Here is a 21,911-nt window from a genome sequence, read left to right as displayed (position 1 = left end):
CAAATAGATACATAAATAAGAAAAATATAAAATAATAATAATAATAATAATAATAAAATAAAAAAGGGAGGGGCGTGAGGGGGTTACAATTATAAACAATCAAACCGTTGAGAACAATGGGCTGTATTACAAAAAGAGAGGCATCTAAGAAAAGTACTGATGAGGGGAAAAAAAGGGAAAGGGTTGAATTTTACATCTATGATTGATTGATGAAAAAATGTAAAAAATAAATAAATAAATAAGATAAAAGAAAAGAAAATAAACAACTGAATGAACTAGAATAGTAGGACATCTATCACTATAATCAGCACCAGCATCACCTCCACACCCACAATCAGTAGTATTTGTAGCGGTCTTCGTTGTCGTCATCATCGTTGTTGTCGTCACCATCATCGTCGTCGTAGTTGTGGTTGTTGTTGCTGTAATAGTCATGGAAGTGGTAGTAGTTGTGGTAGTTGTGGTGGTGGTGGTAGTAGTCGTAGTCATTGTCGTTGTCGTTGTAGTAGTAGTAGTAGTTGTTTTCACACAATTTAGCATTCACACCATTCTGTCTCTGGAACTGATCCATCATCATTGTCAAACACAGCTTTCAGGTCGAAATAAATACAGATATCCAGTTGTAGCGTGTTGAGACCAAAAGGGTGGGCTGTCCTCAGTTTTGCCACCCAGAACTGTTCCCTCCTGAGCCTTGCTTGTTTATTCTTCAGATGTACTTCTTCAATGGCCATGACCTTTATGTTGTCCTGCGTGTGACCAGTCTTGTGGAAGTGCATGGTGACCACGTTCACTTTGCTGAATTGTTCAAACCTATGTCAGACCTATGCTAGTATATTCTTTCCCGGAGAGAATTCTGGGTCTGACCCACGTATTGCTTGTGTGCACAGATATATATATCATTTTTCATGTCATGAAATATTTAATGCCATTTCTGCAATACTTAACAACAACATATATATATATATATTTTTTTTTTTTTTTTTTTTTTTTTTTCCCAAATCATAGTGAACAAACAAAAGGTAGGAATTTCATACAGCTCAAGTAGGTGGGGGGGTGGGGGGGGGGGAGGAATGATTGAATTTAAGTCAGAGTATGAAGGTGTTATTGGGTGCGGGGAGGGGAGGTGGGGGTGGGGGTGTGGGGGGTAAATGTTTCTGTGAATAGTAAATAATGATAAAAAAAAAATTATTGTGCATTTCAAACTGCCATATATGTTAACTGATTGAGAAAATCATTAAAAAAAAAGTTCCAATACACAGTAAAAAGAAAAAAAAAGAAAGAAAATAATCCACACATATGAAACTGTCACAGCAGTAAATACCATGTCTTTTATGAACCAAATAACTTTTCATTAAGATTCTGGTCTAGGTGATTTCATCTGGCTTAGGTGATTTCAAACACATATCGTTCACTCTCTCCTATCTAGTCCTATAATTCATTTAGTTTCAATTTAGTTATTGCCACAGCTGCAATACTTAACACACATTGTTGTGACTTTTTATTGTGCATTCCAAACTGCCATAAATATTCATCAATTAAGAAAATTATACATGTCACAAAACATAGACAAGAGATCGTTATCATATGTACCCAATAAAGTAGGCAAGCCCTAAATTTGTCTGCTTAAAACAACAACAAAATAGTGCCCACTGCTATCATTCACAATCTTCAATTTTTAGATCACTTTTCATGTCACAAAACATTCAGTGCCATTGTTGCAATACTTAACACAGCAACAATACAAGATCAAAGTAAATAAACAATGAAGGAATTTCATGTGGCTCAAAATTAATATGGGAAAAAATCAACAAATTGGTCAGAATGTGAATGTGTAATTGTCAGGGATACATGCATTTTTATGGATAAAAAAAAAAGAAAAAAAAAGATGTTAAGGAGGTGCTATCAATAATAAAATTATGTTCCAGTGATGGAGGTCTTGTTTCTGCTTGTTTTTGTATCCTTGGGAAAGGCACCTTTTTGTGTGTACATTTGTGAACTTAACTACCATCAAACTGGTCTTCTGGAATATAATATTCATGGTGATGCACTGGTCCCAAATATTTCCTGACCCACATGCTTGTGATGTCCTTGGTGATAACATAATAAAACCACCTTGCATCACAACTCATTCTTTCTCTACATATTGTTTTTTTTTTGTTAATTCCAAGTCACATATAAATTTGATATCTAAGTAATGCTGAATAAATAACAAGAACTGCAATAAAGAGAAATAACTCTTTCAACACTTTTTCCACACACAAGTTAGCCTACTAGCCTCCCCCACATGCCCCCATGTGTTTTTCTTTCATAACATTGTTTTTGAATTTTTAACTGGTTTCAGAAACCAGTCACACAAAAGTCTCATCCGAATGACTAGCAATATTCTTTCTACAGAATTTTTGCCAAGATACCGAAAAGCGCAGAAATTGTGGATCACACACATTTTTCTTCAGTATGTAACTTGGTGGCGCAAACGTACATATTAATTTTATATAATTAAAATAAAATAGGCAAATAATCTGTTTAAATAAGTTAAGTTGTCCATGTAATCTTATAATGACATATTTGTTGTTAAATATTATTAATCATATCTTGAGCAATCTAAGTAAAATAAGTAAAAACAATCTAAAACAAAATCTAAATTACCTCCCTTCTCAGGTCACAGGTACGGGGGTTTTGATGAGAGTAAAACCACCACAGTTACAATGCTGCCAAAGATTTTTGTTGTAAAAGCTGTTTCTTATCTCATCTCTGTATTATATTGAAGTATTTTGTGCATCATGCAAACTATCAGTCTAAGACTGAAGCATCATTTGACTAGGTTCTGATGGGCTCATGTAAATGTTTGTGCCCTAGCATAAAGATTTGATTTATTTCAACTTCAGATTTTTTCAGGAAAGGAGATGGTGGGAAGATGAATAGCACAAGGTTCAGTGTACATTTCATTGTCTCAATAATGTATTTTAGGTAGTAAGGGATATACCTCAATGGCAGAGCATTTGACAGCAGATTGTGATGTCTCCATTTCAAACCCTGGGTGCCCCATTTATCTTTAGTCTAGGCGAATGGTTTTTGTTACTTTAATGTGTATGTGCCCCCTTTATCTTAAATATGGGCAAATGGTTTTTGTTACTTTCATGTATACAAGTCAAACACACAGAAAGAAATAACAGAAAATTATGTCACTCTCTTGAGAGGTAGAAAATAAAGAAGGGGTAAAATGCTACAGTTCATAAATGTTCTGCAGTCACAAGTGGTGAATAGGATACGGGTTGGAAATGTATATAAATCATATCTCTATGGTGAGATTATGATGATGATGATGATAATGATAATGATAGTGATATAGTGATGACAGTAATCATGAAATTATGTGTAGCATCTGTGCAATGACTTTGCTTCTTTGACAAAGGCTATTAAAAGCTACCCACCACATGCTCAAATGAACCACCTCCATTATCCATGCACACTGACCATTCCCGCATTACAGTCACATCCTGGGGAATGTGGCCCAGCTACAACATTTCCCACATTTATAATGAAGTACATGCCAGTGACAGTCCCCACAAATGGAAAAAAAAGATGAAGAGAAAGAATTTAAGTAGGTACAAAGACGTGCAAAAAAACCAAAAAAAAACAACAAAAAAAAGAAAGAAAAGAAACCCAAATGTATGTGTGTGTAAGTTTAAAATGCAAGGTAAAGTAGGAACAAGGTTGTTCAAAAAGAACTAAGTGAGGATCTGTGGGTCAATCTAAATGTTAAGTACTTCTGTCTTCTTTTTCTTTTTTTTTCTTTTTTTAATTCATACAAATCCAAATTTGTTTTGTTTTGAAAAGAAAAAGCAGAACCTCTCCCCCCCTCCCAATCTATATAATTGTGAAGTAAAATTTCACACCATAGTAACAAGTTTCTTTTGATTGTACTAAACAAGAAACTGCTCCATTAATTAATCAACTGTGACTTTACATATTTTGTCACACTCTGATGCCATCTGGTTGGGTCTTGTCTAGCCTCATGTCTAGTCTCCATGCTTTCACCAAGCCCCAATGCCTTCACGTAGCCTTTTTTAAGCCTCCATGCCTTCACTTTGTGCCTTCACTAAGCCTTTTCTAAGCCTCCATCTATTCACCAATAAGCCTTTTCTAAGCCTCCATCTATTCACCAATAAGCCTTTTCTAAGCCTCCATCTATTCACCAAGCCTTTTCCAACCCTCCATGCCTTCACTAAGCCTTTTCCAAGCCTCCATGCCTTTAATAAGCCTTTCCATGTCTACTTGCCTTCAATACGCCTTTCCATGCATCAATGCCTTCACTAAGCCTTTCCATGCCTCAATGCCTTCACCAAGCCTTCTTTAAGCATCCATGCCTTCACTAAGTCCTCATGCCTTTATTTGGCCTTTTCTAAGCCTACATGCCTTCAATAAGCCTTTCCATGCATCAAAGCCTTCACTGAGCCTTTTTTTAAGCCTCCACGCCTTCACTAAGCCCCTGTGCCTTTTCTTGGCCTTTTCTAAGCCTCCATGCCTTCCAAAACCTTTTCTACATATCTCCATGCCTTCACCAAACTAAGCTTTCTCTAAGCTTCCATGCCTTCATTAAGCCTTTTTAAAGCCTCCATGCCTTTACTGAACCTTTTCTGTCTCCATGCCTTTACTAAGTCTTTTTTTTTAAGCCTCAGTGCCTTCAATAAGCCCACATGCCTTTATTTGGCCTTTTCTAAGCCTTCATGCCTTCACTAAGATTTTTGTAAGTCTCCATGTCTTCACTAAGCCTTTTCTAAGTCTACATGCCTTCACTAAACTTTTTCTAGTCTCCAAGCCTTCATTAAGTCTTTTTCTTAGTCTCCAAGCCTTCATTAAGCCTTTTTCTTAGTCTCCCAGCCTTCATTAAGCCTTTTCTAAAGTCTCCCTGCCTTCGTTAAGCCATTTCTACAGTCTCCCTGCCTTCGTAAAGCCTTGTCTACAGTCTCCCTCCCTTCGTAAAGCCTTTTCTACAGTCTCCCTGCCTTCGTAAAGCCTTTTCTAAAGTCTCCCTCCCTTCGTAAAGCCTTTTCTACAGTCTCCCTCCCTTCGTAAAGCCTTTTCTAAAGTCTCCATGCCTTCACTAGGCCTCCGTCCATGCCTTCTTCCCTGTGACAGTCCCCACCGGAAGGAGGACTCAGCTTCAAACTGCTTTTGTCACACGTACCTGTTGCCATCAGGTCGGCTCTTGTCCAGCCCCAGGTACTGACAAATGCGGTTGCACCTGGGGTGCTGGTTGGTCCAGAAGGCGTCCATGCCCTCCTGGTGCCGGTCCCCGCTGGAGAACTGCTTCATGTTGCGTGTGTGGAACACAGGGTCCGTCAGGAAGACCACCCCCTTGCGGTCAGTCGGCGTCCACCCCTGAAGGTCCACCATCATCAGCGCCCCGTTCGTCTCAGAATAGGAGAAGTGGGAGAGGGCGGTGGCCACCTCCACTCCCTGCTCGTCCTCCGGCTTCTTGGACACAAAGTACAGATTGTTGGTCAGCTTGAGGAAGCTGCCGTGCAGGAACGGCTCCACATTGATCCAGTCGAAGACCTTGCCCTCCTTGTCCAGAAGCTGGAGATGGGCGGCGCTTAGGAACTGCACCTGCAGAGAAAACAAGGGGTTTTCTTTTTTTCTTTTTTCTTTTCTTTATTTTTTTTTTTTAGTATGTATATGAATGTTTTTTGTGGAGTGACATTATCCCTAACCATTCATGTCAAAAGCTATGTATCAATGATGCAGCTGTCCATCAGTATGTTGTTGTTGCTTTTTTCTATTATTTCCTGTGTTACGTTGTTAATATGCTTGGATATATGTAACCACAGGATGTGTTTGCATGTGTGTTAGTGTGTGTGTTTGTGTATGTGTGTGTGTGTGATAGTGTGTGTGTGTGTGTATACGTGTGTGTGTGTGTGTGTGTGTGTGTGTATGCGTGTGGGTGTGTGAATTCTATATGTCAAAATTAAATCATCCAAACTGACAATTTGGGTTTATACACAATACCGTATATTTTTGTTGCTTTGTGTGCATTTATTGGTTGCCTTCAACAAGAGGAACAATTATCTTTATGGCCCAATGCCCTAGTTCAGTCTTGGCATGTCTTCCAGTCTGTTCAAACACAGACTGGAAAAAACAAACAAACAAAAAAAACAACAACAACAACAACCAAGTATTGTGTCCTGGCAAAAATCTTTTTCCCTTACATCCAGATGCATGTGAGCAATCACCTCTGTAAGACCCTATCCTATGACTGGCCCCTACCTGAAAAATGTCCAGGGTGCAATTCTGAAGGGCCTGGTTGAAGCGGGTGACATAGTACCCAGCCAGCATCTGACACACCACATCTTGCATGTACACCTCCGGCGCTCGGCGACCTTTGCGGTAGCGTTTGCCTACATACCTGCAAGGCACAATGTGTTTCTTTACAAATCCCCTTGAAAATCCATGATTAAGACATGTGTAACCACAGCCGAGCATCACATACACACGCGAGACACTTGTGTGACATTTCATCATGGATATGAATTAAACATAGATGGTCAGGCCATAAAAAGGTTAAGCTTGTCATTCTTTAAATCTGGATGAACACAAACAAACTATAGCTGAATAATGAGAACACTTAAGCACTGCTGATCAAGACTTGATTTTCAGGTGGCAGAATGGTTAAGACGCTGACCTGCCAATACAATGAGTACGTGAGGGCTCTGGGTTCAAATCCTGCTCTCACCCTTTCTCTCAAGTTTGACTGAAAAATCAAACTGAATGTCTAGTCATTCTGATGAGATGATAAACCAAGGTCCCATGTACAGCATGCACTTGGTACACTGAAAAAGAACCCAAGGCAAAGACAGTGTTGTCCTCTGGCAAATTTATGCAGAAGAAATCCACTCTGATAGGTATTCAAGGCCTGACTAAGCGCGTTGGGTTATGCTGCTGGTCACGCATCTGCTGCTGGCAGATGTGGTGTAGTGTATATGGATTTGTCTGAATGCAGTAATGCCTCCTTGAGAAACTGAAACTGAAAACTGAAATTGATTTCCGATTCACTGGTGAAGCAACCATAAACAGGACATTATCTATTGGGAGTATATGTATTTGGGTAGAGAGCTATAATGGGCAGCTGGAGGGAAAGAAAGAAAGCCAGTGGTACCTTCCAAGTGGCTCATCCTGATGCAGAAAGCTGACGTGGAAAGCATCCCGGTGAGTTCCCTTGGTGTCCATGTTGAGTACAGGGCCCTGATAGGCCAGAGTTGTCTGTGCCGTCCACAGGCCGGTCAGGGGATTGTAGATCATCAGCACAGCCTCTGTGAATGGACATTTATGCTCAACTTAATCAACAGTGACAGTTATTTGTCAGTTTGTGTGGATAACTTAAGAAACATAATTTAGATAAAATTATTTTAGAAATATTTATGAAATAAAAGCATGTATGATGCAAGCATGCCTAAACAGACTAAACATATAAAAAAAATATAATGAAAACAATGAAAGACATTAGATAGAGGACTAAAACAAGCACATACATAAACGCCCACACATTCAATACATTCTCTATTTTTACTACTTGCTGATTTGTGAAAGAATATGACATTACACACATGGTTAAAAAAACAACAACAAAAAAACCAACAACAACAAAGAAACCTCCGATATCACTGTGTGATTTTCAGGCCTAACTTGTTCTTACTGATGCAACAATATTATTAGGCTGGATAGACTACATCAGTACAGTCAAGTATCATCCATCTTAAAGATGCATCTGGGAGTGTTGTTAACATTTCCCAAGCAACACTGCAAGTGTCTGAATCTCAGAGACTGTTGATGCATTATCAATGATGAAATAAAGCACAAAGTACAAACCTGCTAAGCTAAACGTTTCAACCCAAAACATAACTCCAAAACATTAACATATAGAACATAGTTATCCTGACCTCATTTTCATCAAACATCAAACTTTCTTTTTCATATCCAAGTACTCTGAATTTTGTGGGAACATATGGCAAATGAGGCAGAAAAAAGAAGAAGATAAAAGCCTCTTTTATATTTGTGGGTTTCAGCTCCCATATTCACTTGAACTGAACACGAAGAGTGGGCTTTTACATGTATGACCATTTTTGCATCACAATTTTATGCAGCCATAATCCAATTGTGGGGTTCACTCATCTATTAAAATCTGTTTAACATATGTGCAGACACTCTATATGCCCAAAGGTCCTCTTACTGTGTACGTCTTTGTTGTCAAAGGGAACGAAGTTTGCCAAAAACTCCTCAGAGTCGCTGGTCTCCACGCTACTTCCCAGATCCAGGCCCGCCATCACCTCATAGGATGACGACACATCCACCAGGGGAGACAGATCAGTCTCCTCAGTCTCTGCGCTGTCTGAGGTGCTGGAAGGCTCCGTGTCTGCCTGCTGATCCACGGTATCTGAGCTGCTCTTGATGGAGTTCCCTGAGGACTTTGACCCCTGGTCAGAACGGTTTCCAGTGGATGGGGGCATTACACCTGAAGCGCCAGAAGAAGACAGACCAGAAGTGCTGGTTGTTGATACTTCCCAACTGTCTGCTGTCCCCGAGGAAGTGCTTCGGGTTGATGCCGACTGGTCCACTGTGGCAGAGCTGGTACTGGTTGAAGAAAGACCAGAAGTACTGGTCACTACTTCCCAACTGTCTGCTGTGCCTGACGAAGTGCTTTGGGTTGATGCTGACTGGTCCACTGTGGCAGAGCCGGTACTGGTTGTCTTAGAAAGGTCCGAAGATGAAGAGCCAGGGGCAGTGGTTGAACCGCTGAGTGGTGCAGAACCTGACACATCTGAAGATGAGCCTGATGCCCTGTCTGATGAGCTGTGGAGTGCACTGCCAGATGTGTCGGTGGCAGCACTGGCTGTGGCTGAAGCGATGGAGTCTGCTGACACAACAAGGCAGTCCACATCCACTGGCGGCTGGGAAGAATCAACATCATCTTGATCATTGCTCTGGTTCACACTGGCAGCAAAGGCTGGGCAGGTAGCGCTAAGAAGATCTTCTTTGCTCATTGCAAGGCCAACAAACTTCTGGTTCACAGGCCGGGTCGACAACAGCCTTCTTCCATGCTGGAACTTGGACGGATTCACCGCTGGGAAGGTTCTAGCCTTGCCAACATTGGCCGGACTGGAGTCAGCATTTTGACTTTCTTTTCTCTTATCAGACTGTGAAGAACTTGAAGCAAGAGGCGACTCCTCCTTCTGACAAGACGAGTCTGTGCTGTCAATGGATGGTGTGTCTCCACTCTCCGACGAAGTGACTCCCCTTGATTTCATGGTCTTCTTTTCAACTTCACTCCACTTTTTCTCCACCTCCTCCTGATCCACATCGGCGCTTCCTTCCAGCGTGGGCAGTCCCAGCAGAGCCAGGGTGCCGTTCATCCTGCGAACCGAGTACTGGTTCTGATGCAGCGAGGTTGACACGGAGCTGTCTCCCCCCTTGCCGTCCATCTGCTGACACATGTAGGCATACAGCTCCAGGCTGAGCTTCTCCAGGAAGCGGGAGAGTTCAGCATCCTGAGGCACAGGGGAGAAGTGCAGCGTCAGGCTGATGATGAAGACGGCACGCACGAAGGCCAGGTAGACCTCCAGGCTGTGCAGGTAGCGCACGGTGCGGTGGTTGGCCAGGCTGCGCTTCATCTCAGCCACGATCACCTGGAACTGGTCCAGCTTCTGCTTGTGGGTCATGTGGCGGTGCTGGATGGTGAACATCAGCAAGGACTCATCAGCCACCATCTGCACACATGGAGAGATACAGCAAACTGTTTTAGCGAAAATGTTTATTGTGTATGTGGTAAACAGATCACACAAAATCATATTTTGTTTCAGCATCAAATCATTGACAGGTTACATCCAAAGTCATGTAAAGTAAGAACATTTTCAGAACAAAACTTAAAAGAAATAATGTCCAACCAATTACTTTTACCTGAACTTGCTGAATGCCTGTTACATAGTCCAACAGGAGTGTTTCTATGATGCGACCTACCAATATTCAGTTTTATTTTTTATTGCTATTTATAATGTAAATTGCTGTCACACAGATATTTACGAATTGTTGAATCCATTGTTCTAGTTTACCTTTTCTTTGTATACCCCCTTTAACCACCATCTCCTTAACCCCATCACACACACACACACACACACACACACACACACACACACATGGCATGTCTAATATCACTCAAAGTGAAGAGACATTGAATTAAAGATAGAACAATTTACCATACACAACACAAGAGATTGCAAACGCACAAAAATTGCACAGAGTACATGCCTGTGCATTTGTTCTTGGTACGTAACTGCAAAATCAAGGTCAGTTATGCTTAAATGTTGATTTGTGAGTGATTTAGAGACAGTGTGTGTGTGAATGTTGCAAAACCAAGGTCAGTTTATACTTACATATTGATTTTTGAGTGACTTAGAGACAGTATGTGTGTGTATGTTGCAAAACCAGGGTCAGTTTGCACTATAGCGTTCATTTGTGAGTGACTGAGAGAGTACGCATGTGCGTGAGTGTGTGTGCATGAGCGTGTGTGTGCAATATAATAATAATAATAATAATAATAATAATAATGCAGAGTGTTTCTACGGCACAATATCCAGCACCAATGCTGCTCAAAGCGCCTTACATCATAGATGACTATAAACATGCCTTAAAAAACATATCAACCGCTATCTTACAATGGAAAACATCCAGTGTGTTCATATGAATGCAAAAGCACACTAAAGATTATAAAAGCTATGAAGTAAATAAGGCTTAGATTAAAACAAAATGCATTTTATAGAACACACACACCCCCACATACATACACACACACACACACGTGCGCGCGTGCACACACACACACAAACACACACACACACACACACACACATATAAATGTCCCTCCCTTACAGACATACACACACAGACATTAAATATCAACTGCACTAAAAACAAAATTGCGTAAGCATTAAAATATTATATGCATATATGTGTGTGTGCATGTATGTGTGTGTGCATGTGTGTGTGTGTGTGTGTGTGTGTGTGTGTGAATGCTTCTATTGTGACTTCGGCAAACGCTTTGAGCTTCTGTTAATAAGGAGAGGTTGAGGGGGGTCTGGCAAGTGCGTTTGTTTAGTGTGTGTGTGTGTGTCTCCACCTATGTGAGTCTGACTATCTGACTATAACTTCACATGTGATTGCCTTTTCATGCATCTGTGTCTGCTTCTGTAGATGCATGTACCTGTGTATGGATCTGTTCCTCTGTTAATGTATGTTTGTGTTTGTGAATGCACACTCTTTGTTTTGTATATCATACACATTCCGTTTTTTCACATGAATGCACTGTATACATATGCCGATACGTGTGCCTATCAATATGGTATGCTTTCATGTTTCTGGATTTACAAAGGGGCAGAAGAAAACAAAAATGTAAGATAACGTACTGTGTGTGGTAGGCAGAAGCATATGAAGAGCAATGAAAGGTATGATAACTATCCCCATAGCTTCAAACGCTGTTCTATACTAGAGTATTCAGATTTGGTCCAAAGTATTTTGCTATATGGTTTTAAGTAGTGTGATACTGGTGTTGTCATATGAGATTTTATCCTTTTGGTATTGTGATGTTTGACACATATGTTAAGTGTTGTGTGGTATTAAGCATTGTGATAAGGTTTTGATTAATGTGATGTTGGTGTAATGTGGTAATGATGTTGTGAAATAAGATTTTATCAGGTATTGTGATGTTTGATATGTGTGTTTAGTATATTGATGTTATGTGATACTGGTGTTGTGATATAAGATTTCATTAGTCATGTATTGTGATGTTTGGTATATGTGTTAAGTGTTGTGAATAACAGTTTTGTGTAAGTGTACATACATAAATCACTGTCAGCATTTGGCTGGATTCCTCCAATGTTGGGTTATGTTTGTAAGATGTCATTTTAGAGTCTGAGTCCATGTTTCACTTTTTTTTTTTTAACAATCTACAGCACAGTTGAGCATGTTTTACATGGAAAGGTACAACATGAATTAAATCATTATCAATAAATCATCATCATCACCTGATTGTGTGCAGCATACACCGTCACCCCCAGGTCTGCGATGAGGCGCACAGCTTCCACACCTTTCTGATATGCCTCATAGAAGGGATGGTCTGTGACAAACATGCCCAGGAAGTTTCTCTGCAGCTCCTGGTAGTCCTGCACTTCCAGCTTCTTCAGACAGCGAGACAGGAGGGCCAGTGAGGACGATGTCCCTTTGTTGTCCTGGACGACGTTGAACGAATGCACAGATTCCACGAGGGGAGGTACTGCCTCCTTCCACAGTCCTGCTCACACAATGGTTGAATATGTTTAACACTTTCTTTTTTATTTTATCATTAATGATGAAGAATAATGATGAGGAGGATGATGGTGGTGCTACGAAAGCTTAGGTTTGGAACTACGTGACAAGGCTGTACAGGGTTCGTCATTAACATTTTTTCACATGAGCGCCTGCGCTCTAGTTTCAGAATTTTGATGAGCGCAAACTGAAAACTAAGGGCGCACACTAAAAACTTCTTCTTCTTTTCGCCATCCCCTTCACCGTCAGCCTTCCTTTTTGGGATCAAATATTTCAGTATTTTGATTTTGCACTGCCGCGAAATCGATCGTGTGCTCCACTTTTCTACTCTTCAAGTCTGAAGAGCGCTCTTTTGCATAGCCTCCCCTGATTCACTAGGCCTACTTCCGGTTGAACTAACAAAACGTAAACAGACGGCTTTCAAACTTCGGTAAATGCAAAACGATCGCGCTTTTGACTCTTGTTTGTGATGGACAATGGAATAACAATTTAGATACAGTAGTGTATGCTTATGTCTTTTCAAAATCAAGAGCGCAAGCGCTCTGAGTCAAGGAATTTTCCAGAGCGCAATTTGTTTTTTCAGAGCGCTCCGCTCAGCGCTCCTGTTAGTGACGAACCCTGCTGTACGTTACACTTTCTGTCATAATTAGATCTCTGCCTTAACCAGGCCTGAGAGATACAGACACTTGCAGCATTGATCAGGAATTCAAAGCAACACACCCAAATATGCATTCATGAAGTGGATGATACTTGACTGTGTGGTCCCAGTCTTCCCATTTAAGCCAATACGACACTCAACTCTGGGTAGGAGCTGGGTGTGAGCCGAAAAAACCCACCTCTACTGGGAATCAAATCTGCATTTTCCAAGCCATCAGTCTGAGACGCTAACCACTTTGCCTCGGCAGCTGGTGTTGTTTAACACTTTCTACAGTTTCTGTGGACTAGCCCTACAACAGCTGATTGCACTGTCAAAGCCACATCAAATACACAAAATGCACACATCATCAACAACACACTCAGTCCCCTTGAAAACACAGGCAAACAATGTTCAGCATTGAAGGCTACACCCAACAAACTAAAAAGCACTGAATGATAGCAAAGATTTAAAACAGACACAAAAATCCAATCCAAGTTATCCTTTTCAAGCAGCAACACACACACACACACTCACAGTGTCCACCAGTTCTGACATACATGTGCCCACTCACACAGAAACACATGCTCAAACAAACATAAGACACATAATTATGCAGAAAACAAAATTTAAAATCCTGTTTACCCAGATTGTGCAGAATCTGTCCTTTGATTTGAACGCAGACAGCTTTAGTGTTTTCATACTGTTCTGCAGTCTTGTAATCCCACTTTCTCTCTGAAACAAACACAAGAAAAAGATTCATCAATGTGCCGTCGCTTCTTCTTCTGTGTTCGTGGCCTATAACTCCACGCTCACTTGTATCGCAATTAGGATTTTACCTTGCAACTGCTTTCCCTCACTATCTAAACAGCCATACTACATTTTGGGGGCGTCATGCTGGGTATGTTAGTGTTTCCATAATCTACCAACTGCTGACATGGATTACTGGGTCTTTCACATGTGTATTTGATCTTCTGCTTGTGCATACGCACAAAGGGTACTATGGCACTAGCATGTCTACACACTGGAAAAACAAACAAACTGCTGCACACTGGAAAAACAAACAAACATTTGCACATTTAATCACAAGGCATCAAGGCCAAGATTGAAACCTGGACATTCAGACAGAAAGTCCAATACTTTTGAACACTTGACTACTGCACCTGTCATGTAATTTCTAATTTCTGTGACAGGATTTCATTATGTGAATAGATGTACATAAGCAATTACGTCAGTTGTGAAATTCAGACTGCACTCTGCAAGATGATTAGAGAACTGCAGAATAATGCTGCCTCTTTTCTCCCGTACGTCTGTGTTGATTGACTTGTCACAGTGGCATAGTCTGCAGATATTAGCCAGAGACTTTTTTTCTTTTCTCAGAGAAAATGGGAGAGGGGGATGTTGGGGAAGTGGGGGATGGATGGAGGTGAGGTTAGTGCTGTGGATTTGTAATGATTACAGAACAAAGTTCACACTGAAATGGGATCTCTGTGTATTCTCTCATCCCCCTGTTTCACCAATGACAGGTTTTATTCCACAGAGAGCTATTCATCTTAGTTGTGGAGAGTGTTGTCCAAGCTGTCTGGTGGCACCTATACAGTTACAGAGAACGACTCTATGTGTTGTTTGTTTACCAGTCCTGCCCATGAAGGCGTGTCTGGACAGCTTTGCCAAGGTCAACATTTTCACAGCTGAAGGTCCCCTAGCATTCAATTGCATTGCATTGCTTTGCATTGCATTGTACTGTACTGTACTGTTCTGTACTGTGCTGTACTGTACTGTGATGTTTTGCATTGCATTGTACTGCATTGAATTTGTATTGCATTGTATTGAATTTGCATTGCATTGCATTACATTGTATTGTATCACATTGCATTGTATTGTATCACACTGCATTGCATTGTATTGTATTGTATTGTATTGTATTGTATTGTACTGTATTACGTTGCATTCCACTTTGTCACAATAGAGTTCTGTGTGAAATTCTCACTGCTCTCACCAGACAGAGTGCAATGCCACAAGGCAGTGCCACCTTTCTGTTTTCTTCTTTTTTCTGTCAGCAAGTGAAAGTGGAGTTTTCTGCAGATTTTTTTGCCTTTTGTTCTATTATGCACACTATGTGCATGCTGCAATACATGACCTCCGTTTATTATCTCATCCAAAAAAGAGCGCATCATACCTATATGCTGCATGCAGCGGACCACCACAGTTAATGACATCATCTAAAAGACATGCATTCAAACCACCACTCCAAGTCCAGTAGAAGGGGAAGAGCATTCTCAGACTGTGTACAGCTCAAGCACAGACCAATGATCTTGTATGTGTTCCATGTGCACCCATTGTCCACCACCAAACTGCTCCACCAAAATCATCCCACAGCACTAACACAATATATAAAGACTGATGTGAAAAAAATATACGAATTCATAGATAAATATTGTAACTTCAAATAATTGATTCACTCATTAATTACTAAAACTCTGCTGACGTGAAATGTACTATCTTCTGATGGGAAATAACTCTTCAAATAAACTAAAACAGGATCCGGAACTTTTTTGTTGTTGTTGTTGTTGTTGTTGTTGTTGTTGTTTGTTGCTTGTTTTACAGTGCAAAGATAACTCTTCTACAGACGTACTTAAACAAAATTTGAGTGATTTACTATCATCTTGGCAAGATAAGACAATACAAGACACATTCTTTATTAATGAGGTTATTAGATAAGCAACAAACATGTTTTTTTTTCTTTCTTTTCTTTTTACATTCGGCCAGGCTTTGAAATTCACAATTATCAAAAAACATTATCATGTCAAACTGTAAACTCAGCAATCCTGATCGAACCTCTTGTGATAACAGCATCCAGGACTCTCATGGAAGTGTGAAGATCTCCCCGGTCTTTCATCACCCGTGCCTGGCGAAGTATCACCTGGGGAGCGATGGCTGTGTCAGGGCTGGCTTGCCGTATTGTATCCACAATGCTCAACAGTGCCGCTGACTTACCAAATCTGTAGAAAAAAAAAATTACAAAAAAATAAGAAAAAAGGCTGGATTATCATCAAATTCCTGGACACACAAAACTGTTTGCTATATGACATGTGAGAACAAACCCCCCCCAGCCCCCCAAAAAAATTATTTAAAAAAAATAAATAAAGGAGAAAAAAAAGAAGTAAAAAAAAGAAAAAATGACAACACAAACAAGTACAACATTCTTTTATCAAAGCGCTTACAGCTTGGTTTCTGACCAAAGGATAGGCGCTATGTAAGTGTTCATATCAATCAATCAATCGATCATTTTGAAGATAAGATTTTTTTAAATGAAATAACAATAAGGAATTTTCTGCATCTGTGTTAGTCTCTACTGCTCTCCATACAGCCATTCTAATCATTGTTATTGTTGCAGTGGTAACATACATCCATGAACAATATTATTTATACATTTACTACATTTATGCATAAACTGTGACTTCATGCAGCTGGAATCTTAAAACATGAAGAAGAGTCATCAACCAATTAGTGCTGCTTTCCTGGAACCTTGTGTACTGTTTTCTCTGTTTCCCATTAGAGCTTTGTTTCATGCTATTTCAAAATGGCCTATCTGGGCATCCAATGACAGGGAAAGATAACCATGGTTCCCTCTTGCCCCATTATTACCCAACCAATCATCACCCACACCCCTGCCCCCAGCAACAGTTGTCAAAAACATTTAAAATTTGTTTGGGACAGTTTTCTCAATTTCAAACCATGTGGTTCAGATTCCTTTCTGCCAGAGAGTGTATACAAAATATGAATTCAGCAAGAATAAGGCAATGACATGCCATTCCTGGGACATTGAAATGCAAATCTTGAATAGTGACTGGAACTACTGTTTTTTCCATAATGTGACACCAGTACACCACTAATTTGAAAATTACAAATACAATGGCATGGCCTATTAGAAAAATATGTGTTTGAACATTAATAAAACATTTAAATAATCATGGCATAATATTAATGATAACAACAATAATAATAATGCTAATAATAATGATGCTAATAATAATCTATTAAAAAAACAATAACAATAGGAAAGACCAATGCTAATACCTCTGGGGAATTAAGGGAATTTGTGATGGTTATATTAAAATATTATACAAACATAAACAAACATGCAACAAGTACACCTTACACAAACAGTTGTATGTCCACACATAAAACATGCAAACACACCCACACACACACACACGACCAGCAGAATTTCAACAAACACATTAGTCCAGAAGATTGTAGGCATAACAGAAGATCGAAGTATGTTTTGTGACACTTTTAAAACTAAATAGAGGAATCTACATGAAGAACTGAGAAGGGTATGTCTGTTCCATACCACAGAGCCATGATGGGAGAAAAAGCGCTAACCTTGTGATTTTTGTTTTGTTTTGTTTTGTTTTGGTTTTTTTTGCTTCTTCAAGAAAGTTTCAGCACTCTAGAATCAGCAGCTGAGCATAAAGATCAAGGGGTGCAGATCAAAAGTAAGTCACAAAGGTATGTAGGTGCAGTATGGTTTATATCACATTAAAACATGCGTTAGCTAGTTTGTAATCTGTCCTGTGAGAGAAGTGGGCAGCCAATGCTCGAATGTGGTTTCTCAAGAAAGTGGTAGCAATGGAGGTGTGCCATGACTCACCTGTAACAAGCACGGTCTACCACGTACACCAGCGCAGCAGCCATCTGGTAGTCAACAGCCTTCATGGCAAAGTCAATGCAGCGCTGAAAAACAACAAAATTACATCAAATTCAATTCAATTCAAAAACACTTTATTAATCCACATGGAAATTGGCGTGTACCCTGCAAAAGCACTAAGTCGACACTGAGCACAGCACCACCTTTTCTGTGAATCATAGTTATCCTTCACAGCAAAATAAGATCCAGCACTGATCTTAGGTCTGGTGTATCATCTTCAAGAAAAACACAATTAATAAGATCTGAATCTTTAGCTTTAGCTTTTGGAACATTAACAACAGAATATAGGAATATAGAATTAAAGACAAAGACAAGTATTGCTTTAAATACCGCTGTCAACGCATTAAATTATTATGGTACAAAGGCTAACAGTCACAATGACATGATGAAATTCATGAAAAATGCTAAGCATAACTGTTACTTAAAAAATTATGCTTTATAGCAGGCAAGGTTCTAATTTTCTTCTCTCTCTCTCTTTTTTTTTTTAAAGGATACTTACATAAATGATTTCAATGTGGTTCATTGATGGCACAGTTTTGTTGGATTCGGCCATCATTTCTGGGGTGACATCTGGTGGTAAGAATGGTCGTTCCTGGTTCAGCGCCATTGTTATCTGCTGAGATATGGGCGCAGGCAACAACGGCAGCCATCTCCCGAGTGAAGCGGCAGGAGATGACAGAAGGTCTGGGTTTGAAACCTCATGACCCCATACTGCCTGAAGTACACCTGAAACAAATGGTCATTATGCTGGTGTTGCTCATTAGGTTTGAGTAGTATATAGTACTGACATTCAATAGATTTGTACAACTTCTAAAGTTCTGTATTTGTAACCTGCATGCTTGCTTTTCATAATTGCTATGTTTATAACTTGTCTCTTTTTTCTTTCTCTTTGTCTCATAGCACACACACACACACACACACACACACACACACACACAACTAAAAAGGTTTAATATCATATTTTGATTTCATACAAATAGTTGCATGCACGCACACACACACACACACACACACACACACACACACACATCTGTAAACCTTCAGTCAATTTGCTATAAAAGAAGAGCTTATCATTATCATCTTACCCAAGTCTAACTCTGGCGATAATCCAAAGTTTTCTAACACTGAAGGCATCCTGTAGGTGGAAGTCTCTTATGCAAGGAAATGGTTTCTCTCGATCCAGTCTTTCTGGTGTCTTTGTTATTGGCAGTCCTGTTGGAAAGAAAATGACAGAGACTGAAGAAGAGAGGAACAACATAAATACCACTGTCATTTTTCACACACACACACACACACACACACACACACACACACAAACACACAGATATACAGTGACTATGCAGTGACTATAAATGCCTGTTTGTGTGGACGGTTTATTTTCCCATTGTAACACAACTCACACAATGACACCTAGATAAAAAGTCACACACACACACACACACACACACACAAACACGCACACACACAAACACACAGATATACAGTGACTATCCAGTGACTATAAATGCCTGTTTGTGTGGACGGTATATTTTCCCATTGTAACACAACTCACACAATGACACCTAGATAAAAAGTCACACACACACACACACACACACACACACACACACACACACACACATACAGTGACTATCCAGTGACTATAAATGCCTGTTCGTGTGGCCGGCATATGTTCCCATTGTAACAGGACTCACACAATGACATCTAGATAAAACGTCACACACACACACACACACACACAGGGGGAGAGAGAGACCTTTAACTAACCCCCTCTCCTGCAACTCCCTACTCCTTCTCCCTAAACCTTCACACATACATGAGTAATACATATTATATATGAAGGCATAATCAGCTTTCTGTCTACCTTTACCTTCTCTCACCAGAACTCTCACAAAGAAAATATGTCATCTACTGCAGCAGTAACACAAGACACGATATTCTGATGACTTGTGCAAGAACAATCCTTCCTATACTGACACAGTAGCATACGCAAAAAATGTGCATTCGACTGTTGATTGTACGTATAATAACATATAGCATGTATGGCGCACAAAATTAAGATCCGGGAAAACAGTCATCATCTATATAGTTCCCCCAGGAAAGATCCTGGTACAGTGGGAACTTGAACATGTCGTGGCATATTATAAGGGTGACGCAGTGTCGGGGGTGGGGCAGGTGTCAAACTCGATCTTGAAGTCTGCCTCGACACGTCTGCTTATAGAAAATACTCACCTTCGGAGGTAAACGGACAGGTCTACTTTATCATGTATCAAAGCTGTTGTTCCATCAATGTAAAAATTTCACCTTTCTTCAAACTTCCGCTGACTTGGACTGTTTGAGTACTTCACAACCAATGTTCTATTTATAAATCCGTGCTTCACAACACATTCCAAGCAATCCGGGAATTCGCAAAGGATAAAAATAACCTAAACACGAGAAAACTGTAATGGGAGACAACTCATATTGACATACTGCAAACTTTCGGAATCGGATTAACTTTCTAATGAAAATTGCTGAAATATTCCTGTCAACGCGGAAGTTCGACATACTCTGCAGAAACCATGGACATATATGCTGAACATTTTTTTATATTTCAAATTACAGCATTATCTGCAATTCATCATACTTCTGTCTTGATTTATCAAAAGTCTCATCCGAAAGACTAGCTCCAAGTAACGTCAGAGACTGCCACGCAACAGACAGCATTTGTCAACTCTGACCACACAGACACACAGACGCACAGAACACACAGACACACACAGACACACACACACACACACACACACACACACACACATACACCTTGGGACACACACTAACACACACACAGACACACAGACACACAGACACAGACACACACACACACACACACACACACACACACACACACACACACACAAAGATCCCAGACAAAGAGCACAATAATATTTACGATTTTAGGAATAGGCTCCTTGGCACGTGTACACCGGATCAAGAGAAACATCAAGTCGAATAAAACATTCAACGAAAATTCAAAGTTTGAGAAGAACGCGGTAGACAGACAAAACTGTATGGCGGTGAACTTGAAACGTTCTGTGAGTGTGTTAACAGTCCACGGCGAACCAAGTTACGGCAAGTGCTTACGCTTTTATAAAAGCTGTAATAGGAAGATAAACAGTGGTTTGGGGCGTGCACTGTTGAGCAACAGTCTCAGAAAATCTGGAACTGGATAATAAAAAGAAACATTCCACCACTGCTGGCAGAAAACAGTCGATCTCGAAGGTGTTTTCCGTTCCACTGTCAGTGAATATGGGCCCGTTACCATCGGTTACGATATCGACAAAGGTGGTTGGGGAAGGGGATAAGAAAGAAGGGATATCATCCATGTAGCTAAAATAGCTATCACCTTTGAGACAAAAGTGCCAAGAGGAGACTGAGCAACTTCAGGAAGGGGACTTTTCCAGTGTCTGATCGTCTGGGGGAGGAAAGATTTTTGGGGAGGAAAGTGTTGTGGTTGTCAGTTGTCAGACAATGGCTGCGTCTTCCGCTTGGTAGAAAGTGTTCCTTGCCAGGCTAAAAAAAAGTAATAATACGTGTTTCCTTTGTATTGATTTTGAGTAACCCAAAGAGATGGTCACCCAATTTGTGATTCATGTATATTAAAATGATGTGATGTTACGGCAGTGGTTTTGCTGCAGGACAAATCTCACGTTGCAGTGTAGGACAATTTCTCTATAATTTTATATGTTTCCTGTTTGTCCAGATACGTTTTTAGAAATACACTCTTGACTATGAGTATGAAAGTCCAAGAGGCCTATGCAACTGCAATTAATTCAACCCCCCCCCCCCCCCCAAAAAAAAAAAAAAAATCTTTTGGCTCATTTGAATGCTGGTCAACAAAGATAAAAGCAAAAAACAACAACAAAACTAACACCCTCCCCCCAACGCCCTCCCCCCCCCCCCCCACACACACACATGAATGAGTAACCAGTGCACCCTTTCCTGAATGATCAACATGCACATATAAATTATGTAAAAAGAAAACATTCAGATCAGAAAATATTATATTTTAAGAGAGAGATGAGCGCACATTGTGTGGGGTGCAGGGTAGGCTCCCAGGAGTGGTTCATGGTTGCTAGCATTCCTTTTATGTGGGTTTGACTCTGGGAGATGTAGGAGTCAGCAGCTGAGCATGAACACTGCCAGGCAAATCAACTTGATAGCCCAGGAATTCCT

General features: G+C 40.2%; 1 protein-coding gene across 3 annotated transcripts; it reads right to left on the bottom strand.

Annotated features, from left to right (window-relative positions):
* Positions 1 to 1,094: 1,094 nt before the first annotated feature.
* On the bottom strand, positions 1,095 to 20,091 carry LOC143286163 (uncharacterized). Of its 3 annotated transcripts, none has more exons than XM_076593771.1 (11): positions 20,001 to 20,091; positions 18,782 to 18,908; positions 18,196 to 18,422; positions 17,640 to 17,722; positions 15,821 to 15,984; positions 13,628 to 13,717; positions 12,069 to 12,334; positions 8,225 to 9,758; positions 7,154 to 7,307; positions 6,265 to 6,403; positions 1,095 to 5,607 (listed from the first exon to the last, which is right to left on the bottom strand). In XM_076593771.1, the coding sequence occupies exons 2-11, from the start codon at positions 18,828 to 18,830 to the stop codon at positions 5,176 to 5,178; spliced, it is 3,138 nt and encodes a 1,045-aa protein (XP_076449886.1). In that variant the 5' UTR covers positions 18,831 to 18,908; positions 20,001 to 20,091; the 3' UTR covers positions 1,095 to 5,175. The 3 variants fall into 3 exon arrangements, with proteins under 3 accessions (XP_076449886.1, XP_076449884.1, XP_076449885.1); XM_076593769.1 differs by having other exon boundaries at positions 19,929 to 20,044; XM_076593770.1 differs by lacking the exon at positions 20,001 to 20,091 and adding an exon at positions 19,567 to 19,764.
* Between the last annotated feature and the right edge of the window lie 1,820 nt (positions 20,092 to 21,911).

Source organism: Babylonia areolata, chromosome 9 (genome assembly GCF_041734735.1).
Source record: "Babylonia areolata isolate BAREFJ2019XMU chromosome 9, ASM4173473v1, whole genome shotgun sequence".
Lineage (NCBI taxonomy): Eukaryota > Metazoa > Mollusca > Gastropoda > Neogastropoda > Buccinidae > Babylonia > Babylonia areolata.
Note: the sequence above shows the minus strand (reverse complement) of the source record. Positions and strands in the feature narration are given on the sequence as shown.

What these genes read in the sequence shown, in the direction of transcription:
- LOC143286163 (XM_076593771.1), bottom strand. Translation starts at nt 18,830, where the DNA reads ATGCCTTCAGTGTTAGAAAACTTTGGATTATCGCCAGAGTTAGACTTG. An exon ending in GGATGCTGTTATCACAAGAG is followed by an intron (nt 13,718 to 15,820) that starts GTTCGATCAGGA and finishes TGTTTGTTTCAG; the next exon opens with AGAGAAAGTGGGATTACAAG. An exon ending in CAGGATGAGCCACTTGGAAG is followed by an intron (nt 6,404 to 7,153) that starts GTACCACTGGCT and finishes TGTGCCTTGCAG; the next exon opens with GTATGTAGGCAAACGCTACC.